The 27,835-nt window shown below is 41.1% G+C and overlaps 1 protein-coding gene across 4 annotated transcripts in view; it reads right to left on the bottom strand.

The window, feature by feature from the left end:
• Positions 1-27,835, bottom strand: part of CERS6 (ceramide synthase 6) — a 134,446-nt gene that overhangs the window by 21,912 nt on the left and 84,699 nt on the right. For all 4 annotated transcript variants that reach the window (XM_075430491.1, XM_075430492.1, XM_075430493.1 and 1 more), the window contains exons 5-8: positions 16,677-16,727; positions 13,452-13,544; positions 8,437-8,565; positions 4,130-4,236 (exon numbers count right to left, since the gene is read on the bottom strand). In XM_075430491.1, coding sequence (XP_075286606.1) covers positions 4,130-4,236; positions 8,437-8,565; positions 13,452-13,544; positions 16,677-16,727 — 380 coding nt within the window. The remainder of the gene's footprint in view (positions 1-4,129; positions 4,237-8,436; positions 8,566-13,451; positions 13,545-16,676; positions 16,728-27,835) is intronic.

Here is a 27,835-nt window from a genome sequence, read left to right as displayed (position 1 = left end):
ATGCCCATAGCACAGCTGAGAACTACAAAACTGCCTCTGACTCTGTGATTATGGGTGTATGTAAGGGTAACCATCAGGAGTACACACATCCAGGCTTCAGTCTGGAAACAAGATGGTCTTTAAAATCAAGATCATACACACCACACTGAACTATTTGCATACTCAAATAAATAAATAAATGTGTTCTTTCATTGATTAAGGGAGAGGAGAGGCACAGGGATCGCCAGTGGAACCACTCCGTCTATGACACAAGAGCACACCGCACACTGTCAGCAGCTGCATTCCTCTAACACACTCTCCCTCTGCCTTCACAAGTCTATGCTGATCTTTTCCATCCCAGCAGCAAACCTCACCCATGGCTGTAACCTGCTGCCCTCATTAGCCCAATATTCAATACCAAGGGAGCTGACACCAACAACAGAAGCTACTGTGCAGCCCTCTTTCCCTTTCCTACTTCCCCAAATCTACTCACTTCAATTTTTACCCTGCTTTCAGCATGCTGGGCCAGTGCTACTCTGTAGAGCAGGATTCAGACAAGGTTCAATCTAAAGTGGTACAGAAGTGCTGCTGTCACCTAACGTATAAGAGAACGGATGGGCACATCCAGAACAGCAGCACAAAATGCCACAGATGTAAAGCAGGGCTCAAGTTTTGACACTTGCTAGATAACTCTAGATAACATTGTGCTGGTAATCTCTTCCAGGACTCCATCAGTCACACAGCATGAGAAGAGTATGAGGGACACTTACACTGACTTCAGCTCTATGATGCCTGATTCCCACTAGCCATGTCAATCTTTAATTTATAATTTGTCTAGACCTAGCAAGGGCTTCCTGCACAGCGTGACACTTGGCTGCAACACTTCACAGAAATTGCTTGAGACAGCGTGAACCTCCAGTTTCTGAGCTTCAGTTCCAGTTATAAACACACAGTGTTCTTCTAAACACTTCAGGTTGAAAGCATGGACTTTCCAAAACTTGACTACCATAGTAAGGATGTAAAGGATGGGAAAATCTTGACCTTGCTGATTTTCAAATGTCTCAAGAGAAAAAGCATATTGGGCAGCTGCTTCTAGTTAAATGTGTGAAGACTAATGACCTCCTTCAAAATTGTGCACTCTGGACAATATTAATCTACTCTTTGTTGGCTATTCAGCAAGGCAAGCACATAGCAGTGATCTGGTAAAGTTTGGGTTTGAATAACAAAAAAATTTCAAGTCAGCAGTTCCTTCTTTGCCTTTTAAAATAATACAGAGCGAGGTTTAAATGCTGGAGTCACAGCTAAACATGAGACAGCTCACAGAACCATAGAATGGCTGAGGTTGGAAAGGACCTCTGGATGCCACCCTGTGCAACCGCCCTGCTCAACCTGGGTCACCTGTTGCAGGCTGCCCAGGACCATGTCCAGACGGCTTTTGTATCTCCAAGGATGGAGCCTCCACCACCTCTCTGGGCAACCTCTGCCAGTGCTCAGTCACCCTCACAGTGAAAAAGTGTTTCCTGAATTCCTGATGTTCAGGCAGAACCTCCTGTGTTTCAGTTCATCCTCATTGCCTCTGGTCCTGTCCCTGGGCACCACTGAAAAGAGCCTGTCTTCTTTACACTCTCTCTTCATATATTTATACATACTGATAATCTCTGTCCTGAGCTTTCTATTCTCAACGGTAAACAGTCCCACTTGTCTCAGCCTTTTTCTCATGTGAGCGGTGCTCCAGTTCCTCAGTCAATCTTAGTGATCCTTCGCTGGACTGTCTCCAGTAGCTTTGTATCTCTCTGGTATCTCTCCCACCCAGAACTGAACATGGTACTCCTGCTGTGGCCTAACAGTGCTGAGTAGAGGGGAAGGATCACGTTTGTCAACCTGCTGGCAACACCCCACCTAATGCAGCCCAGGATACCATTAGCCTTCTTTGCCACAAGGGCATATTGCTGGCTCATGTCCAGCTTGGTGTCCACCAGGACCTCCAGGTCCTTTTGTGCAAACCTGCTTTCCAGCTGGTCAGGCCCCAGCATATACTGGTGCAGGACTTTGCACTTCCCTTTCCTGAACTTCATGAGGTTCCTGTTGGCCCATTTCTCCAGCTTGCTGAGGTTCCATCCTTCTGGATGGCAGCACAGCGTATCAGCCACTTCCCCCAGGTTGGAACATGCGCAAACTTGCTGAGGGTGCACTTTGCTGCATCATTCAGATCATTAATGAAGACGTTGAATGGGACTGGACTCAGTATTGACCCCTGGGGTACACCGCTAGTTACTGGCCCCCAACTAGACTTGCAGATCCAAACCACGGATCACCACCCTCTGGGTCTGGCTGCTCAGCCAGTTTTCAACCCACCTTACTGTTTGCTCATCTAGCCCATACATTATCCGCTTCTCTCTCAGGATCTTCTGGGAGGCAGTGTTGAAAGCCTTACTGAAGTCCAGGTAAACTATATCCACTGCTCTCTCTTCATCCACCAAGCCAGTCATTTCAACATAGAAGGTTATCAGCTTGGTCAAGAACGACTTCCCCTTTGCCCTCCCCTTTGTGAACCCATCCAGTCATCATCCAACTGAGCCTTCCCTCAAGTAGAGTCACGTACTGCAGTCCCCAGTGGCAGAACTGCACTAGTAGAATTGGGTCGTCCCTCCATTTCTCAGTATAAACTATATTGCAACAAGCAGATGAAATTTTTGCTATCTGAGATCATGCAAGTAGAAGAACTAGCTTACTTCACCTACAGAAATTCAGTGAATGGCCAAGTTAGCTTCAAGGAAGGACTGAGGAAATAAAAGCAAAGCTGTTTAAGAAACAAGTAATTGCTTATTGGAAAAGATAACAAACGTTTTAAAACACATAGGTTGTGTGTCTATCCATTTTGTCCTTTTGTCATGGTCCTTCATCGACTCACAGTGCAGTAGGGACCAAGCATTATCACATTATCTTTGGAGTCATTAAATGCTAAATGAGACTTCTACAGTGTACTGATGAGCAGCGCTGATGAGACAGCTCCTTAAAGGCATCTTGGTCTTACCCTGTTTGCATTAACAAAACCCCAAAGAGATATCATTACACAGGATTTGAAAGGAAACTGTGGCAGAGAGGTTGATATTGGCATCTGTAAATCCTCTGCATGCTTAAATAAGGAGCTTGGTGGTAATCTCTCTAAATAAAACTCTGCAAAGGGTAACATTCCTGGCATTCTTAGTCCTTCCCAAAACCAAAACTGTGGCTGTTACCTTCTGATGCAATGACAGACCTCTCTTGCCCTCACAGAGATACAGAGATTTGAGTTAGTTCTGTTCATATGACATAAAGAAGGATCCAGAACACAGAAGAGTGAGGCCAATGCAATCTCTCAGCCCTCCTCATATTTAGGGCACAGATTACAGACAAACTTGAACAGGTTTCTACAAGGAAGTAGATCAGTGTACTTCCTAACTAGCCAGCTGCCTTCTGGATGTTGAAGACCCTAGCTAAAGAATCGAACAGCTATGTCTTGTTTGTGTGCATGCACGTGTGTGTACCTAGAAGAGAGTAGGTGCACATGCAAACAGCTGCCTTTTTCTGGGAAGAGGTGAGATTACAGGAACACCTGTATAATTACCTTACAGATGTATGTATTACACAGCTTGCCCAGGACCCCCAGTTCGAAGGAGGGGTGGAAAGGGAGTAGCCTGCAGTATTACAATCTACATGGCAATAACATCCTTATACTGATGTCAGCAAGCCAGACTTCCCTTATTCCAGTGCCTTTTTCTTTAAGCTGACCATGCCCATAAAGTGTGCACTGAAAGCTAATGAGAAGATCCTAGCTTCAAGCTTAGCCTCTGCTCCATCTCTTCGGTGACTAATATTTTCTTTCTCCTCTAACTTCCTGCCAACACAGGCAACCAACTGCTAACCTGCAGCTATGTGGTCTCCAACCCACTTCTACCTTGAAACCAGCAGAAGCCCCATATGTTTCTTGCCTAGTGCACAGCAACACAATGGCACTCGCAAACAGGCTATTTCAGCACCTGGTTATGTCTGAAACTCTCCTTGGTGGTTTGGGAAACAGAGTAATGTCAATAGATCATGTTCAATCACAACAGTTATTTCCAAGATTGTTTGATGCTTAGCATGTGAGGAAAACGATATGCTTACTCACCATAAGGGATATATGCCAAGCCTACTGACAATGAAGACAATGGCAAATGAAAGGAACAGAAGGTCACTCAGTTTTTGACACTTGCAATAGTTTGCCATTTTGGCAGCCTGTAAAAGAAAGAAATGTCTGTTTACTTCTGTGAGGACAACTAAGTTCTCTTGTACTGTGTATAAGCTGTCAGAAATCAAATTTTTAAGAAATCACTAACATTTTCATCGGGCTACCTCACAGTGACCTCATAACTCCTCTTCATCATGCAGCAGGAAAATGTCTTCTCAGACAAAAATGCAGACTGCCTAAAACCAGAGTTCATTTCTCATTTCTTCCTTCCCCATTCAATTTCCTTTTTTAAATCTTACAATTTCAGATTCACAAAACTCTTCTAAACCTTTTCCTGAACCCCACTGTGTTTATGCTGTCCTTCTTCCCAACCTCTTTACCTACCTGTCTCTCACCTTTCCATTATGCTCCACTTGCATTTTCAGCATCCATCCATCTTCCACCTGCCCCATGCTCTCTGTAGTGTTGCTACATATAAAGTTTGTCTCAAATCCTCCGTTGTGCCCCATACTCTACGTTCGCCTACAGCACCTCTTCTTCCTTTCTGGCCTATACAGAACAGTTTCTACCTCTAAGACTATACCCCTCCCCTTCAAATCTTTTTCCTAGGCTCTCTTCCCCTCTCTTTCCAACTTTTGCTTTCCAACTTCTTGCCTTGCGCCTATTTTTACACGATTCTCTCATTTGTCTTCGTGCAGTCTTCCAACTCCTCCTTAGCGAAGGAGTTTACTAATTAGTCTTCACTGAAACTGCTCATTAGAATACCGATCTTCCCTGAAGTTTCTTTGCCCTCTTCTCCCTGAAGAAAACAGCACGTACAAGCAAGTTTGTTTTAAGATGTCTATGCTGCTTCCACAGTGTTCATGTGTGTAAGCAGTTACTTATTTCAAAACAATTGCTTTCAGGCAGGGACAGTCTTTCTTTCTGCTTTCTGTCAAATGTATCCAGAGAGTCACTGTACCATGAAGTACCTGAAGAGCCTGACTTATTGCCCACTTAAGTCACTAGGAACTCTTTCAAAGCCCCCTCTGAGGGTGCCTTTATCCAGCTCTCATATTGAGAAGATGCTTACGTGTGCAGACTTCCCAGAGGGCTAAGAGTGAGCAAAATTACCACAACTATGCACATAGAATATGATGTGGAATGCAGAGTTCAAACCAAAGAATTGTCTAAAATAGTGAGACACACTCTTGCATTCTGTCTGATTCTTTTGGTATGAACACACTGAATCTGAAAGCACTCCATGCTCCTGTCAGACAACCTGGATGACAAAACCAACCTGCACTTTCGGATGTTACACAACTTCTGCAATGTTTCACTCAAAATCTGAATATAAAGGTTACTTTGACTAACAGAAACAAGTTAGGAAGCTCACAAAGTGTGAGCACAGCCACCAGTGCTACAAAGAAAACATAACTTTTCTCAGTCACCCCTATATTCTGTAGTTGACACAAATCAGTTTCCTAGCAGTTTGTCCTCACAGTCTGGTTTAAGGTGGTTTAAGGAAAAAAGAACACTTTGATGCCAACATGCAAAGCAAAAGAATTACCAACACCTTGATTTTCAGATGACTGGAAGTTCAGATACGAATTTTGGATGCATTTCCATGGTGGCAGTCTAAAAAAGCTGGTTTCATAGTGCGAGGAGCTGATATTACTATAGCAACTTGTAGTAGTATTGTGCCATTTCTCAAAAAAGTACATCTGTTGGGTCATCAGTTCTCAAATAGCAAATCTACAAATGATATTGATAAGGAAGGATTACAAATAAAAGGAAAGACTATGTTGTTGATAGAATTTGGCCACCTAATACAATACAACACAATTTTCAAAGCTTAAAAACCATGACTGCAATTGAGTAACACAGCTCTTCCAGATACTCCTGCTAGTCTATTTAAATCCATTTATTCTACAGCACAGCTATTTGCCTTGATCTGAAGTGTCCATTCCCTGCTGTTTTCAAAAAGTGTGTTAGGAGATAGCTGGAACCTGACAGAAACAATTCAGGATGAAGTGTCAGCTATGTGAGGCTTATACACCAGAAGCATACCAAATTGGCAAATACTCACATCCATACACTGGCATCAAATTTGTCTGTGTTCATTAATTGAAGCTGAAAAGTCTCAAGGTCCCCAAATAGGTGGGATTTTAAGTGCTTCAGCAGGTTAGGTCACAGTGTTTCCAACCCACAAGCTGTACTGCAGTGCAAAGATACCCAAGACCCCTTAAACAACTTAGCTGGGATTCTGAAAGTTGCCTCTCAGTAGCCTAGATTTCAGTTTAAGCTAATGTAAGGCTTCCTACGCAAGCAAATGACTCTACGCTTGGTCTGTCCTGCCGTGGCTAGGCTGCTTTGGGTATCCAAGGTAACTTTCACTCAGACCTAAGAGCAGAGCTATGTGTTCCTGAAAATCCTGCAACGACTCTTCTGTACCCGCAAATGCCTTAAGAACTACAGAAAATACTTCACCTTCAGTATTCCTACCAATATATACTACTTTCTGCAATGAGACTAGCAAAAATGTTGCAATGCAGCTTTCCACTGGACATGTTTCATTATGAAATGGTAGGTGGAAAGAGTCTAGTGGCCTCTGGAAATAGCTTTTCATTTTTACAAATATGTAATATGTAAAACAGGTCAGGTGCCCATCATGGAAAGACATTTTACCAGCTTCTTTTGCAGTTTGACAATTTTCTGCCTCTGCACTGACTTTCCCCTCAGTAATGTCAGCAGTGTGTACGAGTCCATCTTCTCTCATCTGGCACCAGCGCTGTGACCCACTGCCTTAGCAGAAGAAAGTCTGTTGAGTGAGTTGTAATGGCCCCTCTACTAAATGCTTCTCTGCGGCTGTGATTCTCTTTCTTACACTGTAGACTGGCTTTAGTACTTGCAGTCAGAACAGACTGAACGAGCTGACTAGAAGGACCACTGAAGTATGTGCCTCATGGGGAAGGGTATTTACTGAATGTTTGCAAATCATGTGAGAATATCAGCATTTTCTCTTTGTCTTAGCCAGTGAATAAACTGAGGAATTGAGAAAAAATATGTTTCTCACTGTGTTCAAGGTAAGGTTTTAGCTATCCAACTACAGCTGCTCTCCAGTGGTTTTACAGTTCCACAGGCACTGGTCTGATCTGGAATGAAAACTGTCAAGTACATCTGTGGTGGTGAGAAAAGAGGACTGACAAAAGTTTGGGCGAACCCACAGCTAGCAGAATGGATTTACACACATTGCTAAAACAGAAAAACAAACTTGTAAAGATGTAATTATTTCTAACAGGAGAAATCCAGACTCTGTTGCTTTCTATTTCAGGCAGTCATGTGCCTTCTAGATTAAAAAAAGATTAAAAAATAAAAACGGATTTACAGCACTATCAAATCAGAATGGCAGGATTTTGATTCTGCATTAGATGACTCACACAGTGTGACTATATTCTTGCATAACAGGACCGTTGCAACTATTTTAGTAAGAAATAATTTCAGACAAAATAGTTATTAACTTTGATTTGATCCTGATGGAGAGTTCACAGACAGCCTGATCCCAGCATCACCCAGAGCTGTCTAAAAGCTGATGCATATACAGGATGACAACATCTCTAAGTTGCTGCTATGGAAGATACAGACCATCTTGACTTAAAAGAATTTCAATCATCCTTTCTTTCTCCAAAGCCAAGTGTTTAATACTAGCATCTGGATGTGGAGGCACGGGCACCTGGAAAATCCTAGGGACCAGAGGTCAGCTCACTGCCCACGCACAGAACAGCTGTCAAGTTCTCCAGCACGCTCTGCCCAGCAAAGCACAGCAGAATCAAACCGTGACACCGTGATTCTTTTGGAGACAGGGTTCTTGCCCCACACATCACTTCAGAGGGCTCAAGAACCAGGAGCTTCTATCCCACGCAGTCACCAGTTTCCAGATTTTGCAACTTTGAGCTTTTGACTTTACCACGTTATATTTAAAACCTGTGTGTCAGCCTCCCTGCATGCGAAGCATTACCAGTCTCTGCTCTGTACACGCAACTTATCAAGGGATAAAACAGCCTGAAGTCACAAACATGCACCCCTTACAAATGTAAAATACTTCAGCAAGGAAATACACTGTATTAATCCCCATTACCATCTTGAACTGGCCTCTTTGCTTAAGAAATACTTGTTTTGAATAGCACATAGATTCTACCTGTTGACATGCTAGCTCTCAGAATAGCGAATATCATGTACAGACACTGGTGATATATGTATTATCTCACCTCTAGGACAACATCAGCCGCATCATGGAGACATAAGGTCAAGGTTCCCACTCGTGTCAAATTGGTTACATATGAGAAGGTTATCAGGGTGACTGTTACAATGTGATGTGTAAACATGATGCCAAAATCCTAGAGCAGCAAGAAGCAGGGAAAAAAAAATAAAACAATGAACCAGTGAGATTCAGTACTCTTATACAAAAATGGATGGATGTTTTTTAAACCCAGCATTATGGTGTTGTTACATAAAGATCCTGCTACATAACTGCATTAAGCACCTTGCTATATATTTTACTTAGTCTGAATAAAAGAATCATTGTATGTTAACAAAATGCAAAAAGATTACTGAAAGCTAGGCAATATCTACACTTCTCAGTTCATAGTAATTTAGCCTAATGAAGTAAACATTTGCAGCTGAAGTTACTTTGAAAAGGCATATGTACATACAAATCAAATTACACCGTATTTCTTATAAACCAAGCAACATATAATATGCAAAATAACGCACCACTCACAAGAGTTCAAATAGCTACAAAGGAATGGGAAACACATTTCCACTGCACTAGGAGTTATGACAGGTGCCTGCCAAGCACAACGGAGAGCTTCCACAGAGCTGAGAATCCCAGTTCCAGTTTTTTCTTTGTTTGTTTTAATGAAGCTGCCTCATCTTCACACTGTAACAGCATAAAAAAGTCTTTCAATGAGCTAATGCAGCTCCTGTTACTCAGATCTAATCTGCTGCCTCCCAAATGATGCAGGTTAGCTGGTCTCCAGATCAGTAACTCTTTGAGTTCTTCGGCTGGCAATCAACAGTTACTATTGTAAAATACTAGGAGCGAGGAGGCTCCTGTAACATCCCATTCCCAGACATGTGCCAAGGGGCAGGTAAAGCAGAGGGAACGACCTGCCTGCCCGGCCTAGACTCCCAGACTGATCACTGAGACAACAGGACCCAGAGATAAGACTCTTCTCTGCAAGTCACAAAGTCAGTAAAAAAGAAGTTGTGCTGGAGTTTGCGGAACTACCTGCACATCTTTGAGAGAGTCATATCAAAAGCCAGAAGAAAAGATCACAGGCATGATTTGACCAGGCAGTTTCTCCACGCACCGGGTGCACAGCTACTACCACAGCTCTCAGCAGATCCAGTGCCTTTCTTGCAGGGCTCTCCGAAGGGAGAGGTCCGTGCAGTCAGAAGTAGCAGCTCCTCCAGGCAGCGGGCTCGCCAAGTGCCTTGGGAGGTGGCATCTAGCTTTTGTGGGCTAGGTCCTGCCTAACTGTGGTGGTCTTCAGCTAAGCGGCCCACAGCAGAGAAACTGGAACAGAGACCCTGCAGTGTTTAGAGAGGGAGCACCTAGTTCGCAAAGAGACTGGAGGTGCACGTGTCGGGCAGGAGGGCCCTGTGGAAAGCGCTGGTGAGCTCCCACTAACACAGGGTGAGCTCCAGAAAAGCAGCAGCTACAGCTGCCAACTGCTCTGCCTCTCCAATACTGGGATGCGCAACTGCCCAGTGTCATCGTACCTCTCTTTGGGAATGCAGCAGGCACACAGCAGGCACTGCTGTTTTCAAGGACGTGCAGTGCTGCTGCATCTCATACCAGCACTTGGCTTCACTGCAACGTATACGTGGAGTCCGTGGAAAAACATGCAACTTGAGCAGTCTCACTAACTGAATAGGGACAGGACCTCCTCCCAGCCTACTGCTTTCTGTTTAATGCTATAAGGAGCTACAAGGTCCTGTTTCCTATGCATACGCATCAATGGGCATTGCCAGTCTCTCTAACACAAAGTTGAGGGGGGTCAGGGGTAAAAGAAAAGGAAGAAAAAAAAGACTAAAAGCAGAGAACCATATCCTAGTTTAGTATACACCCAATATTTCTCAGCTAGGTTATTTGGTCTCCAGCAGTGTGGAGCACAACCAAATACATTCAGCAGTCATATCAAGCCATTGCTTTAAACCCATTTTCATAAAGCAGACTGAACAAAAAGAGACTTATAGGCTGTTTCCCTTTCTAAGAGTCTTAGGGGAAAGCAGGGATATGGCATCTTAGTCATTTCAGTAACTACAAACCCACACATGGGGAACATTTCATCATACCATAATCAAAACAGCAAAGCACCTACCTTATTCCCTGGGATTAGAAGTAAGCTACTTGCATTGCCACATGGCCATACTGCAGCCTAGCTCTTTACCTGCTTCAGCTGCAAATACTATGGCACTGTTCTTCATTTTCCTTCTAACTGCAATTATGTTAGTACATAGGCAATCCAAACAGGGAAAGAAACCAAGTAGAAAATTCTCATCTGTTTTTATAGCTGACACTTTTATGTTCTACAAATACGAGATTTCTAGTCCCTCTTGGGAACTCCTCAAGGCATTTCTGACAATATGGATTACTCCTAAGCAGCCCTAACGGTCTTGGGCAGCAGTCTTCTGCACTTCTGCATGAGCCTACTTATAGAAATCTTGTCCAGGGAACTCCTTCTCTGCTAATGTTTCTTAAAAGAGTTATCTGACTCTGCCAGCTCTGAAATAGAGATGCTGGACTGACCTACTGAAAATTGTTAGGAAAAAGTAGCAGTGATCTAAATAAGACTATTTTTGTTATTCTAGTCCTTCTTTCCTGTTTGTGACATTTCTTTATGTCAGTAATTAATACTATGCTTTGAAGATGCTGTTAGATTTTAATTATACATAAGGGTAATGAATGCATAGAAACTAATCGTACAAGTCCCCATAATGTCAAGTGGTACTTGCATTCCCAGCCTACTCAAGCACTTTCACCCCATACACAGCAGAAGAGCAGCTGTACAGTAATGGACTGCTACTTTTTAAAAATATATTTGAAACTGTATGTATCTTTGTGCAAGATGCATTTATTTACAGCAGATTTGTAGCCTCCAGTCGTAACTGTTGCAAGATATCACGTGCCTGTGTCATGAAAATATGTGGCTAAGCATAAGAGAAAGAACCTACTCCTGACACCATCAGTGGGAAGAACATCGGACAGAAAATGGAGAAACCTCACGGGTCTCAACTTGTAGACAAGCCCTCTGGAACCAAGGCTTCTGCTGCCCACATTTGTTTAACATGACACACTCACTGACTAAACTGCCAAGTGGCTATGGAGCATCAGTGCCACTGAAGGGCAAAACATCATCTTCATTAGTCACTCCAGCTTCTGGAAATGGGCTTTAACAAGGAAGGGGACGATCCACCAGCTCAAGGTTTCAACCACTACAATTCTAGCAAATGTTTGCAAAATGTACACAATCTGAATTCCTCTCCTCTAAAATGAAAGAAATCAACTCTATGACTCTTTTTTTACTGAGTTTGAAGAGATCTAGGATCCAGATTTAGTGAAATATACCATAACTATTCTAGAATGAAAATGGAATATTCAAGAAAAATAGCAGCTACAGATTATTTTATTTTGAGAATGAGTGAACTGTCATTTTTTAAAAAAGTAAAAGACAGAAGCTCTAGGAATTGCCAAATGCTTGGAACTAAAAAGTGTGAATACACAGAAAGGTCTCATAGTTCTTCTACAAACCTGTTAAAACACTGACCAAGTAGAAATTTTATACTTTCCCTGAAACACACTGGTCAAATGTTTTTCTACCAAACAATACTTCAGGTACCCACAAAGCACGTAAACAAGTCTCACTGCTTTTAAAACTCATCAGGGCTTGTGAGAGCAACATAGTTCCCTGATCTAATTTTTTTCTCTGTGTTTTACAAGAGGAGTATGGGAAGCTGGACAGAGATAATAAAAAACCAAATCATACCAGGTTGCAGTCTTTGAAAATGAAAACCCTTAAGGGTAGAACATCGTTACAGCAACATAGTAGATATTTATGAAGCAAACAACATGCCATCATAAAACCGTAAAAGTTAAGCTACTCAATTTGCTGCCTTAATGCCAATAGTAGGTATGTGCAACAGCCTCAATCATTTGCCCACGCCTCTTCAGCCAGGCAAAGATAATATGGTGGAATTTATAACATCTAAATAAAGATAAACAGGTATTTGAAAGTCAGCAAACCAATTGGAAATAATTTTAAAGTCATGAATTTGCTATTAGAGTAAAACGGAGATGGAAAACAGAAAGTACATTTCTCTTGAGCTACAGTGAGTAAAAGACCAGTGCTGGAGTTAGGCCAGTGCTGAGTGCTGGTGCTTTCAGAGAAGACCTACCACACCTCATCTTGAGAGAAACCTGGCTACATAACAGCGGTTGGCTGAATTCCTGCAGTGCACAAGGCTGCCAGGGCACTTTTGATCATCCCAGACTACAACATAGCCACTGCTGAATTTAAAGTATCTAAAATGATGACCAAGGCTTAGATAAAAGTATTCCTCTTACTGTAACAGGAAAATATCAACAGGTTTCTCACACTGAGAACTGTTAATCTGCTCTGTATAAGCTGTCATGAAGTATTATAATAGCCAGGGGTTTAGTTTCTTGATTAATAGCCCCTTAATAGCAATGCTCAGCTACTTGCAATTTCATAACTGTAAAGGTAAGATTAAATATAACACCACTTTTTAATATTAAATGTACCCCTGTTTTTACCATCCCTTTGTAGAATAAATTGAAAGCCCTCATAGATCTTACAAAAGCGATACTATGAATTTATGAGGCAGTCTTCCTCTGTCATTGATATTTCATCATTTAACTCTTAGAAGAAACAGAATATCTATTAGCTACTACTTGCTCAATTCCATTCAAGTCACTGTATGAAAGCAGAAGGTTTTTTTCGGCTGGTGCTACTTCCCCTTGAATATTTGATTACTCTGGGCTCTTCTTCCCATGTGCAGAAAGAGCCCATATCACAGTAACAAGGAACAGTGTAAGACAAGCACTTCAACACCCATTTCTCAGTGATGAGTATCTGCAAGAGATGGTGACTAGAAAGAATTGTATTTCCAGTTCACTGCACAGGTAAGACAGGTATCTCTCAAGTCACGAAAGATATGTGCTTAAAGCTTTCAATGTTTTTAGTCTCATTGTTCTTACCTTTCTTTTGATGTCAATGAATTGAGAAAACATTAAGGACCAGTAGAATGACAATTCAACGATGTAGTAATAATGAAGGTCGGGCATCAGTGGCTGAAAGATGGAGATGAGAAAATGTTAATAGAGTCTAACTGACATTACAGGAAGCTGACGTCTATAGGAGACGTGTTTAATCACAGGGGGATTATTTAATTGTACATAAGCTTCCTATGCAAGAAAAATGATGATGGTTGCCTCTTTCAAACTTTGATGGCTCTGGAAAAATAAAGCTCCCCAACCTATCCTCCTCTTATGTTTTAATCTTGATAGTACTGTAATATTGTAATACCAAAAAATTATGATGTTGTTCATTCAGAACCTAGAACAAACTAAATTCTAAGTACTACTAAGTCTGTTTTGAAAGATTACTTGAAACATCTTGCTGTAGATCAGTAATGTGGATTCAAAGAACAGCAAAAGAAACAATGCTAGAGCAGATTAGAGAAAAGCAATGCTAGTATTCAATCTCTTCTGCTCATGATGAAAATGTGAGCTTTAAACAGGGCTCTTTCTAATATAAAAGCCTACTTTAAAGAATTTAACCATGTTCTGGGAACATGTTAACATTTGGAAAGAAGAAATTAAAATAAATTTATCCAGGCATCTTGTTTGATATACAACATGGTTACACAGATGTTTAAAAGTAAAAGAAATAAAAATAACAAGACAGAGGAACTTATGCATGACCAAAACCAACTTGGGGTAACTTCAATGAAGGTAACTGGTGGCACGTACAGGCTATTTAGCCCCCAGCCTAAGAGAGCCAGTCCTAGAAGCTACTCTAATTTCCACGCAATTGTGCCACCCTGCTACTCTTGTCTTCCATCGCAGTGACAGAGAGGGACACCAGCAAAGGAGAAGCTCCTGAGGGTATCTCTAGAGCAGTTTGCACTAGCACAACCATGCACCCAAGCGGGCCATGAGCTATTCCCATTGGCAAGAGGCATTTCAATTGCTTCTTTTATTCCCATTCCCTTTCGCAGACCAGTTCTTTGCCCATAAAAATCAGTCCTTAGGTGCCTATTGAAAGCTCTGTGTGGGTTATTTAAATATAGACATATGCTTCTGCTTTATGAAAAATGTGTACACTCAAAATCAATCTTTTAAAGCCATTTATTTGGCCAATGTAATCATTTTCTCATTTAGTGAGACTGTCTGTAAGTTTTTAATTGGGTGTAATTAAGAAAAGGGAAAAGAACATGAGCTAGCAATGTACGGTGACTATTACACTCATTATTGCAAGAGAACTCACTGGGGAAAATTTCTTGTAGAACAATTAAGACTGTCAGCTGCTTTATTAACAACAGCATTAGTATTTTTAAACTCATATACAATGATAACGTAGGGGGATTCTAAAGATACCATGGTTTCCCTCCATGAAAGGATCAATAGTGTGTGTTTAACTTAGTTTAAATGTTAGGTTTCAGTTCTCCATAGACTTAATAGGACTATTCTGTGCTTACGAATGATCCATTTAACTATATCTACAGTAAGTCCTGGTGGATTTCTGCAATGCTGAGTAACTTACAAAGGATTTGTAGCCAATAAGAGATTAGAAATTTTACCTAGTTAAGAAAAGAAAAAAACCAAACATATTGAAAACCTGGTACTTAATCCTGATTAGCACCCAATAGACATTTTTATCTCCGAGACAATGATTTTGATAATGACTTTTATCTGATGATTTGCTTTCTGTTGGACGCTCTCCACTAGCAGCATGATTTTAGATATCACAAGTTTAGCTGCCACCCTCTAAAAGTTGTAACTAACTTTCTGAATAACCTCATCCTTCTGATAAGTCTGGTAAATATATGTTCTTTAACAAGTAAGATTGATGGTCTTACATCACAAGTCAGTCTGTTGCGTGTAATAACACAAAATTAATAGAAAACAGGACCGAAAGGCACCAGTGACAGCAGCCACCTCAATTTTGACAAATGACTGTTCCCAACATGAGGCTGCGGTACAGCCAAGGCAGAGTTCAGGAGTTATATTTTCTGAAAAATATATGGAATCATTTAGAGCAGGTTGACCACTCTAAATACATTCCATACTTTAACAACTATGTCCAGTAGCACAAACTAACAGAAAGCACAGGACAGGGTTCTCAAGGCTCACTGTATATGCAAACTTTGGAAGCCACTGTTCAACCAGATAATGATAGATAAAATTTCTACCCTTCTCTTTCCACTTGTCCTGCTCCTTCTTCCCCTGGCAGAGAATACTTTCCGGAGTTGTAGGGTTGCAGTTAATCCTGGTGTTACTGCAGGACCTGCATGCCATTGAAGCAACTGTGCTGCTGTGAAAGATGGCCAGAACTTGGACCTAGGAATTAAATATTCCTGGAACTAGCTAAAAACTTAGCAGTGCAGTAAGTAATAAATATACTGTTATTGTTCTTTTGAAGATCATTTTAAGGAAATCAAATTTCAAACTTGAACAAAATTTTTTTTCGAGGACTGAAAGAGGGAATGAGTGCAGCAGGATACAACCCGAAAGGGCATTTTTACTTTAACAGTGCATTCTTCACCTTAGTAAAGAAGATAAACTACTTAATTCTTTTCTTTGAAGTTATATACTTTGACCTAGAACAGAGAGAAAGGCTGATGCTTTTTGAATCCATGAAAATACACACATTGCTGAAAATAAAGAGTTGAAACCATTCTCAATTCTCCCATTAATTTTACCTTCTTTTGTTGTAAGCTTCCATGAGGCCAGGAGTGGATAGCCCCTATGTAAGTACCTAAAGGAGAAACCTACCTTCTCCCTTTAGTCTCCTCTTTGCTCACACCAGCTGCCAGGGATTCAGTCTCACGCTATATGCAGTATAGCTACTATGAGAACTATACCGAATTTCCCAACCTGCTGAAACTGAGGCTTTGCTAAACTTCCAGTGCCCTCAGAACTTTGTGAAAAACGACCATTCTAATGCCGTTGCAGATGTCTGCTTTCACAGTTAGATCTCCCAGATCTGTTTCCAGATCCTGTGCTTCATTTCAAAACAGGTGTGACAGCTATATTCATCTTTTCCATCTTGCACTCAAGCAAGATGGGAAGCATCTAGTGATGTTCTGAAATGCCGAGTAGCCCATTCACACTAACATATTAACACAAATCTCCGCCATAATAAAAACAGAGCTCTGCAGAAGTGTCATGTTTGGTTTTAGGCCGCACTGTAACTTTTACCTGATATGGATACCCATTCCAGCACTGTCTGGTATTCCAGAGCCAGGGTGTCTGAGAGAGAAAGAAAAAAAAAAAAGGTCTGTACACACCATTTTGGGCAATGTAAGTGTATATGGTTAATACAAGTAAAGGACAAAACTACAGCAACAGCTTAAAATTTGCCATTTTTGATAGAGGCTATGAAAATTGAATATAACAAGGGGATTCCTCAAAGTTTCACAGCATAAATTAGAACAAGCTGCCTGTTCACAGAGATTTTTGGTTGGCGCACCACGACCTTATACGCATAGCTTTTGCAAGAGCGCAGGCTGAACATAATCAGCTTGAGCTCAGGTGGTCTGATCTCACATTACCTTCTCAATAACATGGGAACTCTTGGCTGCTCAAATATTTTAAAGAACATCCCTTGCATGTGCTGTTACATATAAGCACCCTTCCATACAAGATTCATCCTTCATCCCAGCCACATCAGCTCAAGACAGGAAATCATACCTTTTCCCTTCCTGGATGAAAACATGACCATCCAGAGATGACAGATCTTCGTATCACCCACACAATACTCCGATATCTTAGGGCAACATGAAATGTGCCAGAGCAAATTTACTGTAACGTGCATCTACAGATTCTTGCATTGCAAAAAGCTGGGCAAACTAAAAGACTCAGGGACATGCAGCTCTGTCATGCTTCCTGTTTCTTTGCTGCTTGCACAGATTTACGTGATTATTTCTGTTTCAATGCACAAGAGAGCCTTGTAAAGCTTTTCCTGTTAGCAGGTTGTTTCTTTTGGAGTTCTTTAGTTTTTACCTCTTTTTCTGTGCAACTAAAGAGACTCAAGATAGAAAATACCATATGGGAAACCTCTTCTACCCAACATACTCAACCATCAAGTATCTCCCCATTGGGTAGTAAGAACATGATCAAATCAACAGCTACCAATCAGCCACACTTCCCTTCTTGTGCATGAGTAGGAATAACTCCTTTCAGATATGTATGTCTTGCAAAGCACAGCTGCATCTCAGGTTGCGGCAGCATCTGGACTTTGAGAAGCACATGTCTATGGTACAAGTACCCACCCACTGGGTATCTCACTAGAAACATGAAAAAGAACTGTGGATTCAAGATCTTTATGCAACTCCTTTACATAACCTTAACTGCTCTACATCCAAGTAGAAAGGGGGCAGAACATTATTAGTAGGTCTCCTGGATTAAGGCCCGCATACCCTTACAGCATGAAGTCCTTCCAATAGATGACATTTTTTCAAATAAACCCTCATTGCATGAGAGACGGCATTTTCTTGTTTTCACCATCAGGTGGAGCAGTTCAGTTCAGGCAAAGCACAATAACAAACTTATCCAAAATACAATGGGTGAGCGTCAAACCAAATAAAATGAACACTAAGCAGAATGTTAAAGCCCCAGGCTGAGAATCAGGCTAGCAGAGTCTTTATAAATAGGAAGGATTAGTACCATATCAAAAGACAGGACAAATGCTAGTCAGAATTACAGCCCAACTCCCAACTGGTACTTCAGTTGTAATTGTGATTTGCCTTACGGAAGGTACTTATTGACTTTGTTGGTTAACAGTGATGTAACATGATTACTCAAAGTTCTTCTTAGCTTTCTGAATGTGTCCTTCACAGGGAAGATACGGTCAAATAGAACTTGCACACCGACACCCCTAATGCTCCTGAAATGGAAAGGAATAATTCTTACAGTAACCTGAGCAGTATACCAACATTTAAAGTAACAGACCTCCTAGAGTTTCTGATATGCCTCTCACAAGCTGCAAGAATGATCAAAGTCCATCCAAACTTCTCCTTCTTTCTATTAGGAATAATTATTTCATGCAAGCAATTTATTTGTTCAAACATCTCCACAGTAGTTACTGTGCTGAGTTCTCCTCATTTTATGCAACAAAAAAAGTCTTTGAAAACAGCCACAGCCCCTCTGCAAGTGTTACTAATATACGGAATCTAAAATATTTCTGTCTGACAGCTGCCTAAATTAGATTCATACAAATATTGTAGGATAATTCATAGTTTTAGCCAGGTTTGAAAAGCTGTAACTGTCTTTCATATCGGATTCAACAAGAGATAAGAGATGCTTTCTACCCAATTATTTTGCTACCTAAATTACAGGTGCTAGCAAAAAATGCACATTTTTCTCTTTCAAATATTATGACATCTTAAGGCTTCTTCAAAGAGATGCCTGCTGTAGGAGTTGCAGATGTAAAGGTTTATGTTCAATTAATACGCTGAATGCTAGATAAAATAGGCCTCACTGGAGGAACCCATAACCACAAAGCCTGAAAGGATACCACGAACTGACAAACAATATAACATATGCATTAAGCCTCAAAGACCAATACATTGCAGAACATCTGCCTCTTCTGAGCCACATGAGGCTCAGCAAGCTATGCTGCCATCTCAGACCAAATGCTTCCGAGTAACTGTTTGGAGATCTAATGGATCCCATGTGGACAACAGTGGCTAAGGCAGCAGGGCACCTACACCACCTTCTCACCCCTCTTTCCTCCTCAGTCTCCTCTCCCCTTGACCTGCTTTGGCATCTCTGAGTTGACTGTAACAGTAGGAGGAGCAGAGGACTTTGGTTATGATTACCCTGGAGGGTTTTAGCGAAGGAGTAGAGAAAGAGTTTGGTTTAAGCACAGCCTTTGCCTCTGACCTCCACAATGAACACAGTCCTAGACTGAACCTGACTTCCCCATGTAAACCATGATTGTAGCTGCAGCAAGAAGCATCTTGTTTTGCCCTCTGCGAACTTCACAACTGTGGGATACTCTGTGCAGGCTTTGGCAGGAAGGAGAGAATCCTAAGAAAGCCCACAGAGTCTGAAGTGTGACACCTAGACACACTGGTGAAGGGTGGATTAATAAGAAAGGACCTAATACTGGCATTCTCAGGACTCAGCTGAGCCCTGCGTGTGCTCACAGGGTATGTCTGTGAGCTTCCTCACACCAGGCAAGCTCACCACGGAACAGAGCCTAGCTCTTTCTCAAAAGCTCCATGATGGATGGGGAGAAAAGGCCAGTGACATGTCTTTGGAAGAGATCTTTTTTGATGAACATACAAAGTGTGCTACTGTTTCCACTGCCTGTTGAATACCCAAATTTCCATTTTACTTCTTGTTCTCAGTATATAATCTCTGAGGAAGGGAGAAACCTGAGGGGACTGGAGAAGAGATGAAATGCAAAGATCCTGATAACAAAAAGGCATCCTTTAGATGGAAACACAATACTAAGAACTTCAGTACCAATTATTTCAGGCACAAAGCACCAGCCCTGCAATGCTGACATCCTCCCTTACAGAACATAAAGGAGTTCAGATGGAAACTTAAGCTTTATGACACTTTGGTGCAGTGCCTAATCAGTGGAGTACTGATGACAGAGGAGAATGATAAACAGCTGTTAAATCTGCTGTCATTTACAGTATTAACGAACAAATCTCCGTTATTTTCATTTCTTTACAGGAATATCTGTCAAAAGCTCTGTCAAACCTCTCTCTAACTCTGTGATTAAAAGGAGTAATTTTAAAGAACTCCTTCAGAAATAAAACTACTCTTGAGACAAGGGAATGACTGAGGATTTGGGGAAAAAAAAAGAACAAATGATCTGAGATGTCTGCACACATAGCCAGAAGCCTCGGGTTGTTCTGCCTCCATTGTCCCATTCATTTATCCTTAGAGAAAGCTTCTAATCTGGCCCCAGCTTTCACAAGCCCCAAAGCAATGAAAATCTTCATGCCTTGCTCAAAGTGCTGCTCATACCTAGTATGTGAAAGGTCAGTTTTGATAGTAAATGGAGGGGAAAGAAAAAAAAAAAGTAGTACAATAAAACCCCTTCCATTTGTGATCTGTTCCCTACACAGCTGATTTGGCTGAAAGGTATTTTTGTGTGTATTTTATCAGGGGGGCAATAGATGCACTTGATGAAGTATTATTTTAAAATAACAAGGTAAATTTTGGTTCATCAGACAGTAATAAAAATAACCAAGCATACTCCTCTCTCCTCCGTATGTACCCAGCAGAACCCACTGAACATAGGAAACACACAAAGCCCACGGGCTAGGTTCTCAGAGAGATAGACAAAAGCCATACATGTCATGAGCAAGTACTTTCCCATCCTGTCAGCAAGCCCACCACCAGATGTGTGTGTATCACGCATGTCACGGGTGTAAGTGAATTCCACGCACATTTTATAGAATCAGCTTGTGTCTGTAAATATAAACATATATACATGGTAGGTCACATAAATTTGCAAAATAACTGCTTTGGGCAGGTAAAGTTACTTCCATAGTTTGTCTCACTGCAAGATGCTGCATCAGCAACTGAGGCATTTTTCCTCGTAGCCAGCACAACCCGAAATCCCAATAAGCAAGTTGTACCCCCAGGCACTGGTGTTGCTTTGCTCTTGGAAGCGTGAGCCTAGAAATAAATGAGACGTGCAAAAAATGAATACAGAACTGCTGGTACTCATTTTTTCATTTTTGTAATCCATATTTTTTCATTTTTGTAATCCATAAACTTGAAACAAGCAGCATCTTGAAGAAACACTTCCAGAAGTACATCACTAAGCCTCATGACGGCAAAACCCAGCTCTCCACAGAGCAGCTTCAGTCCTAGCAGTCTGGAGTATTAGATAGAGCTGTTGTGCACCTCATTTATTCCTGACCACACAGGCATGTTGGAACTCCCAAACGGTTCTTCCTAAATTCCCAGGTAAGTAAGAAAAATCTTCTGACGTTTCCAGCAGATAAAGAAATACAATCTGTCCACTGTTTTTATCAGAATACAGCATGTAACAATCCACAAACATCATGGCAGAATCCCCACATCTCACAAAAGCCTATTTATGCTCAAAAATAAATGTCAAACCAGAATGAGACATCCTCAGTCCAAAAAAAGATTTTAAGTTGCTCTTGAAATTACAACACTTTTGACCCTGTAAAATAAAACCAGCACAATATAGAAATCCTGAGCATTCACTGTGCATATGCTCACTGCTCTGCAACCTCAAAAGGCCAAGATTTTATCTGGCTTGGTTTATGTGTTTGGATACAGCTTTACATAATTTGCCTCCGACAGCTACAAGCAATATTAAGTGCAACAGCAACTAGCACTGTAGAGTCAAGATAACACATACTTTTGGCAAAGTTCTACCCACCTCAATTATCTGTGGCTGATACAAACATAGATGTCTCAGGGCATTCGTATCTCTCCTTTCATCAAGCTAAAGCAGGTCCTCGCTCTTCATGGAAACAAGTGGTACAACTGAGGCCAGAAGATTTCCTCTTGATGAGCATTTACTTAGCCTCCCAAATGCTGTGTGCAATTTGCTCTTACCCCTAGACCTAACAGTTGCTGTCTGATACACAGGTATGGCGTGTGACATATACATACCCTTTTCCTCAACAGCAGCTGTCTTCTCCCACCTCAGGCAGAACACCATCTCCTGCTCGTGTGGACCGAAACCTCGCTCACCTACCTAAGAGTGCAGTTGTAACAGCAGGGGAGGGGGAGACTACAATCTTTCTATTGACTGCAAAATATAGAAATATTTAACACTGTCCACCTCTTTTTTTATTATCCAGGAACTGAAAATTACAGGCTTTTAGTGAACAGCACCTTTTATAACATCAGCCAAAGGACAATTATTCATAATCAACAGTTGTTTGGGGGTTTTAGGCTGGTTTTTTTTTTTTTTTGCATTTGATCTTCTATGTGCTTATATTAAATAGTATCTCAATGTTCACTTTTTTCCCCCCAATTATGGCTAGGGATTATAGCAATTTTTTTCTTTTTCAATATATTAATAACCATTCCTCTTGCACATCACTTGGTTGAATAAGCAGTCGCTTAGAGGGGAATTACTTAAATTGCTTGCTTTCTTGCTCTTTTTGCAACACCTGCATCCTCTTGCCGTGGCCTGCTGAATGGCTGCAGACATTAGAGAGAAAGCAGGCTTACCAGGCAGCACACAAAGCATCCTTCTGTAGTTTTCCATGCCAGGGGCTTCATGTTCTGGTGTAAAAATGACTCCACCTACTCCTGGTAAAGTCAACAGACTTTTCAATAAATCAGTCTCTTAGATGAAATTCCACAGTGACCCTGAGTGTCCTTCCCCATCTTCTTTCTTGGCTCAATGGGGATCAGTAGAAGTGTAGACTACTGCAGCCTTTCTCTCTTAAGGAGAATATATATATCCACGAAAACATGTGCTTCTGCTTATAAGGAACAAAGTAGTACACTTTTTTCCTCTCAACTACAGAAAACTCCTCGTTATTAATTATTGTAAAACAAATCACAGTCTTACAAGTCACAAAAAGTGACCTTTCTTTTTTCACAAGTATCAATACTTCACAGCATTTTTCTCTCCAGCAGAAAGAAAATGAAACTCTTCCTCATTTTCCTTGATTTTTAGAAGAAGATTTATAAAGGAACAACCACAATGTTCTGTGTCAGCTTTTCAAAGTTTCTATCATCTTCCACTAAGTTTGCCTGACCTCCAAGCACTTCAGATTTGTGATGTCTTGGAAACGTTGTCTGATCACCTAGAAATGTGGCGTTTGTTATCCTCCAAAAAATTACCCTGGATAGGACAGAACCTGAACCATGTTAACAACATCCCTTGTTCTTTTATTTGTTTTGCTACTACTTAAGCATTTCTTATACTAAAGTCTCACTGACTTAAAAAAATGCATCAGACAGCTTCCAGTCTCTACTGGCCACCTGTGACAAGCACTGAGGGCACAACCCCAGCAGCAAACGATGCCAACCGCACTGGCTGGCATTGCTTACGGCAGGATGAACTGTGGAATAAACTGACTCTCTGCAAGCACCAGGGTTTAGTCACCTACAAGTCAAAACTAAGTATACTTCCCTCTAACGGGAAGTAAGTTAACCCTTCCCGGGTTAAACTACAACTCACTAAGTTCTGACAAAACACCATGCTGGGATCAAAGAAAACTCAACAAAATGACAAAACCCATAGCTACTATTTTGCATCAACTTCTGCGTATTCTTCCTTCCAGTGACTGGTGATTTGGTTTGTGACACAGTTGCTTCTCACACCAGGAATAGCATTTTCATAAATTCTTCACAGACCCAAGCAGTCACTAATATTTCTTGGCATAGCTGACAACAGAAGTGAAGACAATGTGACACACCACCAATGAACCTCCTGAGGTTCTCTTCTCATATATTGTGACTAAGCAAGCTGTCACAAGTTTCTGCAGATCTGTTTTTTTTTTTCTCTAGAGCTTAGTGCTTTGTCTCTGCAGAAACAAGGTATTAAGTGGAAAAATGCTTTTGCTACGCAGAGCGCTCGGCCTCTCCTTCTCAGCAATCTGCATTGCTGATTTCCAAACATAATAAAAAATTATACTTCTACCAATCGGAAACTGTAAAAATATACGGAAGGATGCATAAAAGGCCAAGATTAACAACAATCACTGGAAGATGCACTTGACATTTCAAATGCAAATATATGCGTATGCACAAAAATATTTTTAGAAAAAATATGAATTCAAGTTTGGATTTATTTACATAAAATGATCTCCGTAAAGGCAGACTAAGCTCCTTGCACTACATAAATCCACTTTTCCCTTGAAAAATACGATGTTCAGAGATCTGGTGTTTGTATCTTGTGCTGATAAATGTCTCATTTCCACTTCCAAATGATGTGGAAAATGAAGATGGCAAAAGGAGCAGATAATCCTATAGAATCTAGAAGGGTCCTAATATTGAGGCATCGCATGCATTGAACAGAAGCAAAGAACACTCCAGCTGGAGAAGCTTGTGGCTGCAGCATCTCCTCCCCCTGCCCTGACCATCCAGCCACCAGTCTCCTTACCAGGCCCAACCACCAACGTATTTGCTCTTATGTGCATACCTTCTTCTTCTGACACTTCCTCTGCCAGTTGCTTTGTAGCAAGCAAAACTTTTTAAAACTTTTGCCTTTGTGTGTAATGGTAATAACATTTTCAAGGACTGTTTCATCATGAGCAAGCTGGGCAGCCAGTGGTGCTATGACAGTTTAGAGCAGCTGAAGGTCTATATAAATATTGCAGAACCTAGGCTAAACTTCCTATTCATCTGCAGCTAACAGGTTTCCCAGTGATGCTACTTAACGTATTTTATAGTCACTCTATCTGCACAGTAAGAACAGTGCACAAAAAGTAGTGGACACATTCAGCCGAGCAGTCCAGATGCCTGATAACACTTTGGTGAAGCAAAGCAGCTGTAAACCTGTTAGCTTTACAGCTGCCTTGTATTTTTCTTGATGACAGAGCCAGACCGCATCAATTATCCTAGAATTTGCATCTAAGATGATATTTATGAATTTATTTTATTAAAACAAACAACATGCAACTGTAGGTCTGTGATTAGTCTGTAAAGAGAGAGTGCTGAGGTTTACACTTGGCAAACCATATCTTGGTAGGAGGGTGACCTGTATAAAATGATACCTTTAAGAGACCAGCAAAAATCCCAAGGGCAAATTATTAAAAAAAATAAATAGGACAGTTCACCCCTGGTAGATCACTGCAGAGCTGTGTGATTTTAGAGTGTTCCTCATTTTCCTACAGGATGCAGCTTCAACAAAGCTCCGGAGTTTCCAGCGCTCTGTTCTTGGATATTACAGTTACTCAAAGGCACACAGGAAAGTGGTTAATAATTAAAATCATCATCACGCATCTACTTTCTGTAATCACAGCTCCTATCTGTGGCTGCTCTGCTGGAAGAGTGCATCTGTCCGACTTTGGCCAGCTGCTGACTTCCATGCCATGTGCTGTCGGGAAATGTTTACCATGTCCTTCATCATACTCCTGACATTGACGTTTGGAAATCCCCAAGGAGCTGCCTTCCTTTGCAGGATTCACTGTGTGCCATAAGGGCTTGCCGCACTGACATTTAAAATGCTCCATCACTGCATATAGCCCACAAAGGGAGAGAGAGTCTTTTAATAATAATAAAACAACCACTCCTTACTAAGTGAGAACTGACGTACAATTTAATGCACAAAACTAGATGTTTAAGCCTGTGGTATTTATGAATCTGTACTGCCTACTGGAAAAGAGTTGTGTAGACAAAAACCAAACAAAAGCCCCCTCCACCTTCCACTTCTCCAGCTGCTGTGTTTTGCTGTACCTTTGTACAGGCACATTGCATCAAGGTCTCAAAATCATCCCTGACAATCTGAAAATTAGAAAGTTTCTGCAACTGCAGAATTTTTAATAGGAAATACAGGATTTCTCTAGGTCACGGGGCAAAGGTTTATCCCCAGAGAGCCAAGAGTGTGCTTGAATCACAGAGTGCCATTACGGGCAGCTGGTGAGAAAGCCTTTCAGCAGTGAATTCCTCACCCTCAGCACTGCCACTAAAACCTTGACAGAAAAGCTGACTGCTTCTAAGCACAGAGACAGTATCAAGTCCCACCTGATGACCGAGGGAGCAGAGCTCCTTCCAGACAGGTTGCTGGAAGAGGCAGGCTGGAAGTTCCCCATCTCCAGCTACACCAGTGTGATGGTCATTAGATAGGGACCCATTTCTAAGCTCATCAGTCACTGGACACAGATACAATGAGGCATAACCCTAAGTAAAAACAAGCAAGGACAGACTAGTCTCTTCCCCTCCCACTCCGGTAACCATTGCATTTTGCTGATGTTCATGCATATAGACGGCATCAGGGCAATTCACCTGTGGGGCTACAAGTGTCTTTACCGGAACTACTTCTTAGTGTATTTAATAATGCCACAAGTACTAAGTACTGCCTGGAAGAAGCCCAGTGAGAAAACCTCTCTGAAGAGGTATTTTCCTCTAACAGAATGAAAGTGGGGGGAAATGTTTATTAATTTAATATAAAAACACAGTCTGCAAGGAACTCTTTCCTGCTCAGTTCCGAGTCAGTGGCCATGATAACATTTACTTTACTAGCGCAAAGGAAGACAGCCAAAATAATTTCCCAAACCTTTAAAAAAGTCTAAACCTACATAAAATTTACTTCCATTTCCTCTTTGTTTTTCACCCTCCCCTCTGGCTGAGGAAGTGCACAGATACAAACCTCTTGTTTCCACTGTCATCCTCTGAGTGGATTTGTTCACGCATAACTTACAACATTTTTCTGCAACTGATCTATTAAACCAACTAGCAATAAGAGTGTCTGGTAGAGAGGAGAGCAGAGGAACTATGCTTATGTTTTCTAACTGCTAAATCTGTATTAAGTTTTAGTATAAAACCATAAACAGTAAATTTTGGGCACAGCAAAAACCTAGAGTAACTGGGCAAGCGGAGAGTTTGCTCTCCCTCAGTTTCTTGAGTCTACAAACATCAGGGATGGGACAGGACGACAATAAACAAAAACCTAAAATCCCTGGTGAAACTCCTTAAGTCACATGTGAGATTATAGCAGTTAAAAACAGAAGCACAACTCTGAATTAGATTTGAAATTCAAGCAATATTTCCCCATTCTGACTTCTGTCATTGTTCAATAACCAGTAGCCGAGACCATCAATAGGCAGGAGAAATGAGAAAGCTCTGAGAGTTGTAACGGGGTAACACTTGAAGGGAATACAATATGAAAAAAAAAAAAATGCTCACCAATAATATATCTATATAACTGGAAAGCTTCTTTTTCCTACTACTTGAAGGGTAAAGTGAAGCAGCTTTATGACTTGAAGCCCTTAATAGTGTAAAAATACATATTGTTCTAAAGGTTATACTAGATTAAATGAGGAGACAGCTATACTGCTCCAAGTCACTGCCTCAATAGTGAGTTCAGCTCAATAATGGCAAGTCTAAGCACCAGTCAAATGACTAATAACCTGCTCTTACATCCAAACGTGTACTCTTTGCTCAGGTTTAATTAGCTGTGGAAAATGGGACTGCTTCATTCATCTGAATAGCAAAATATTAAAAGCCTGTGGCAATATAGGAGCACTGTGTTAAATACTTTGCTACAGCTACGAATAAGCCACCTTAGTTTCCAGATGAATTAAAACAATTTTTATCACATCAGATAAAACACTTCTGGAAGTATTTCCTCTAGATCTGCCATTTTTATGCATAGGACACTGAAAAATTTGTACCTTTTGGAAAGCTGGGCGGCCAAAAAGATGAACACTGTGCTGAAGTCAAAAATGGAC

This window comes from Opisthocomus hoazin, chromosome 9 (assembly GCF_030867145.1).
Source record: "Opisthocomus hoazin isolate bOpiHoa1 chromosome 9, bOpiHoa1.hap1, whole genome shotgun sequence".
Taxonomy (NCBI): domain Eukaryota; kingdom Metazoa; phylum Chordata; class Aves; order Opisthocomiformes; family Opisthocomidae; genus Opisthocomus; species Opisthocomus hoazin.
The sequence above is the reverse complement of the archived record's forward strand: the minus strand, read 5'-3'. Positions and strand labels throughout refer to the sequence as shown.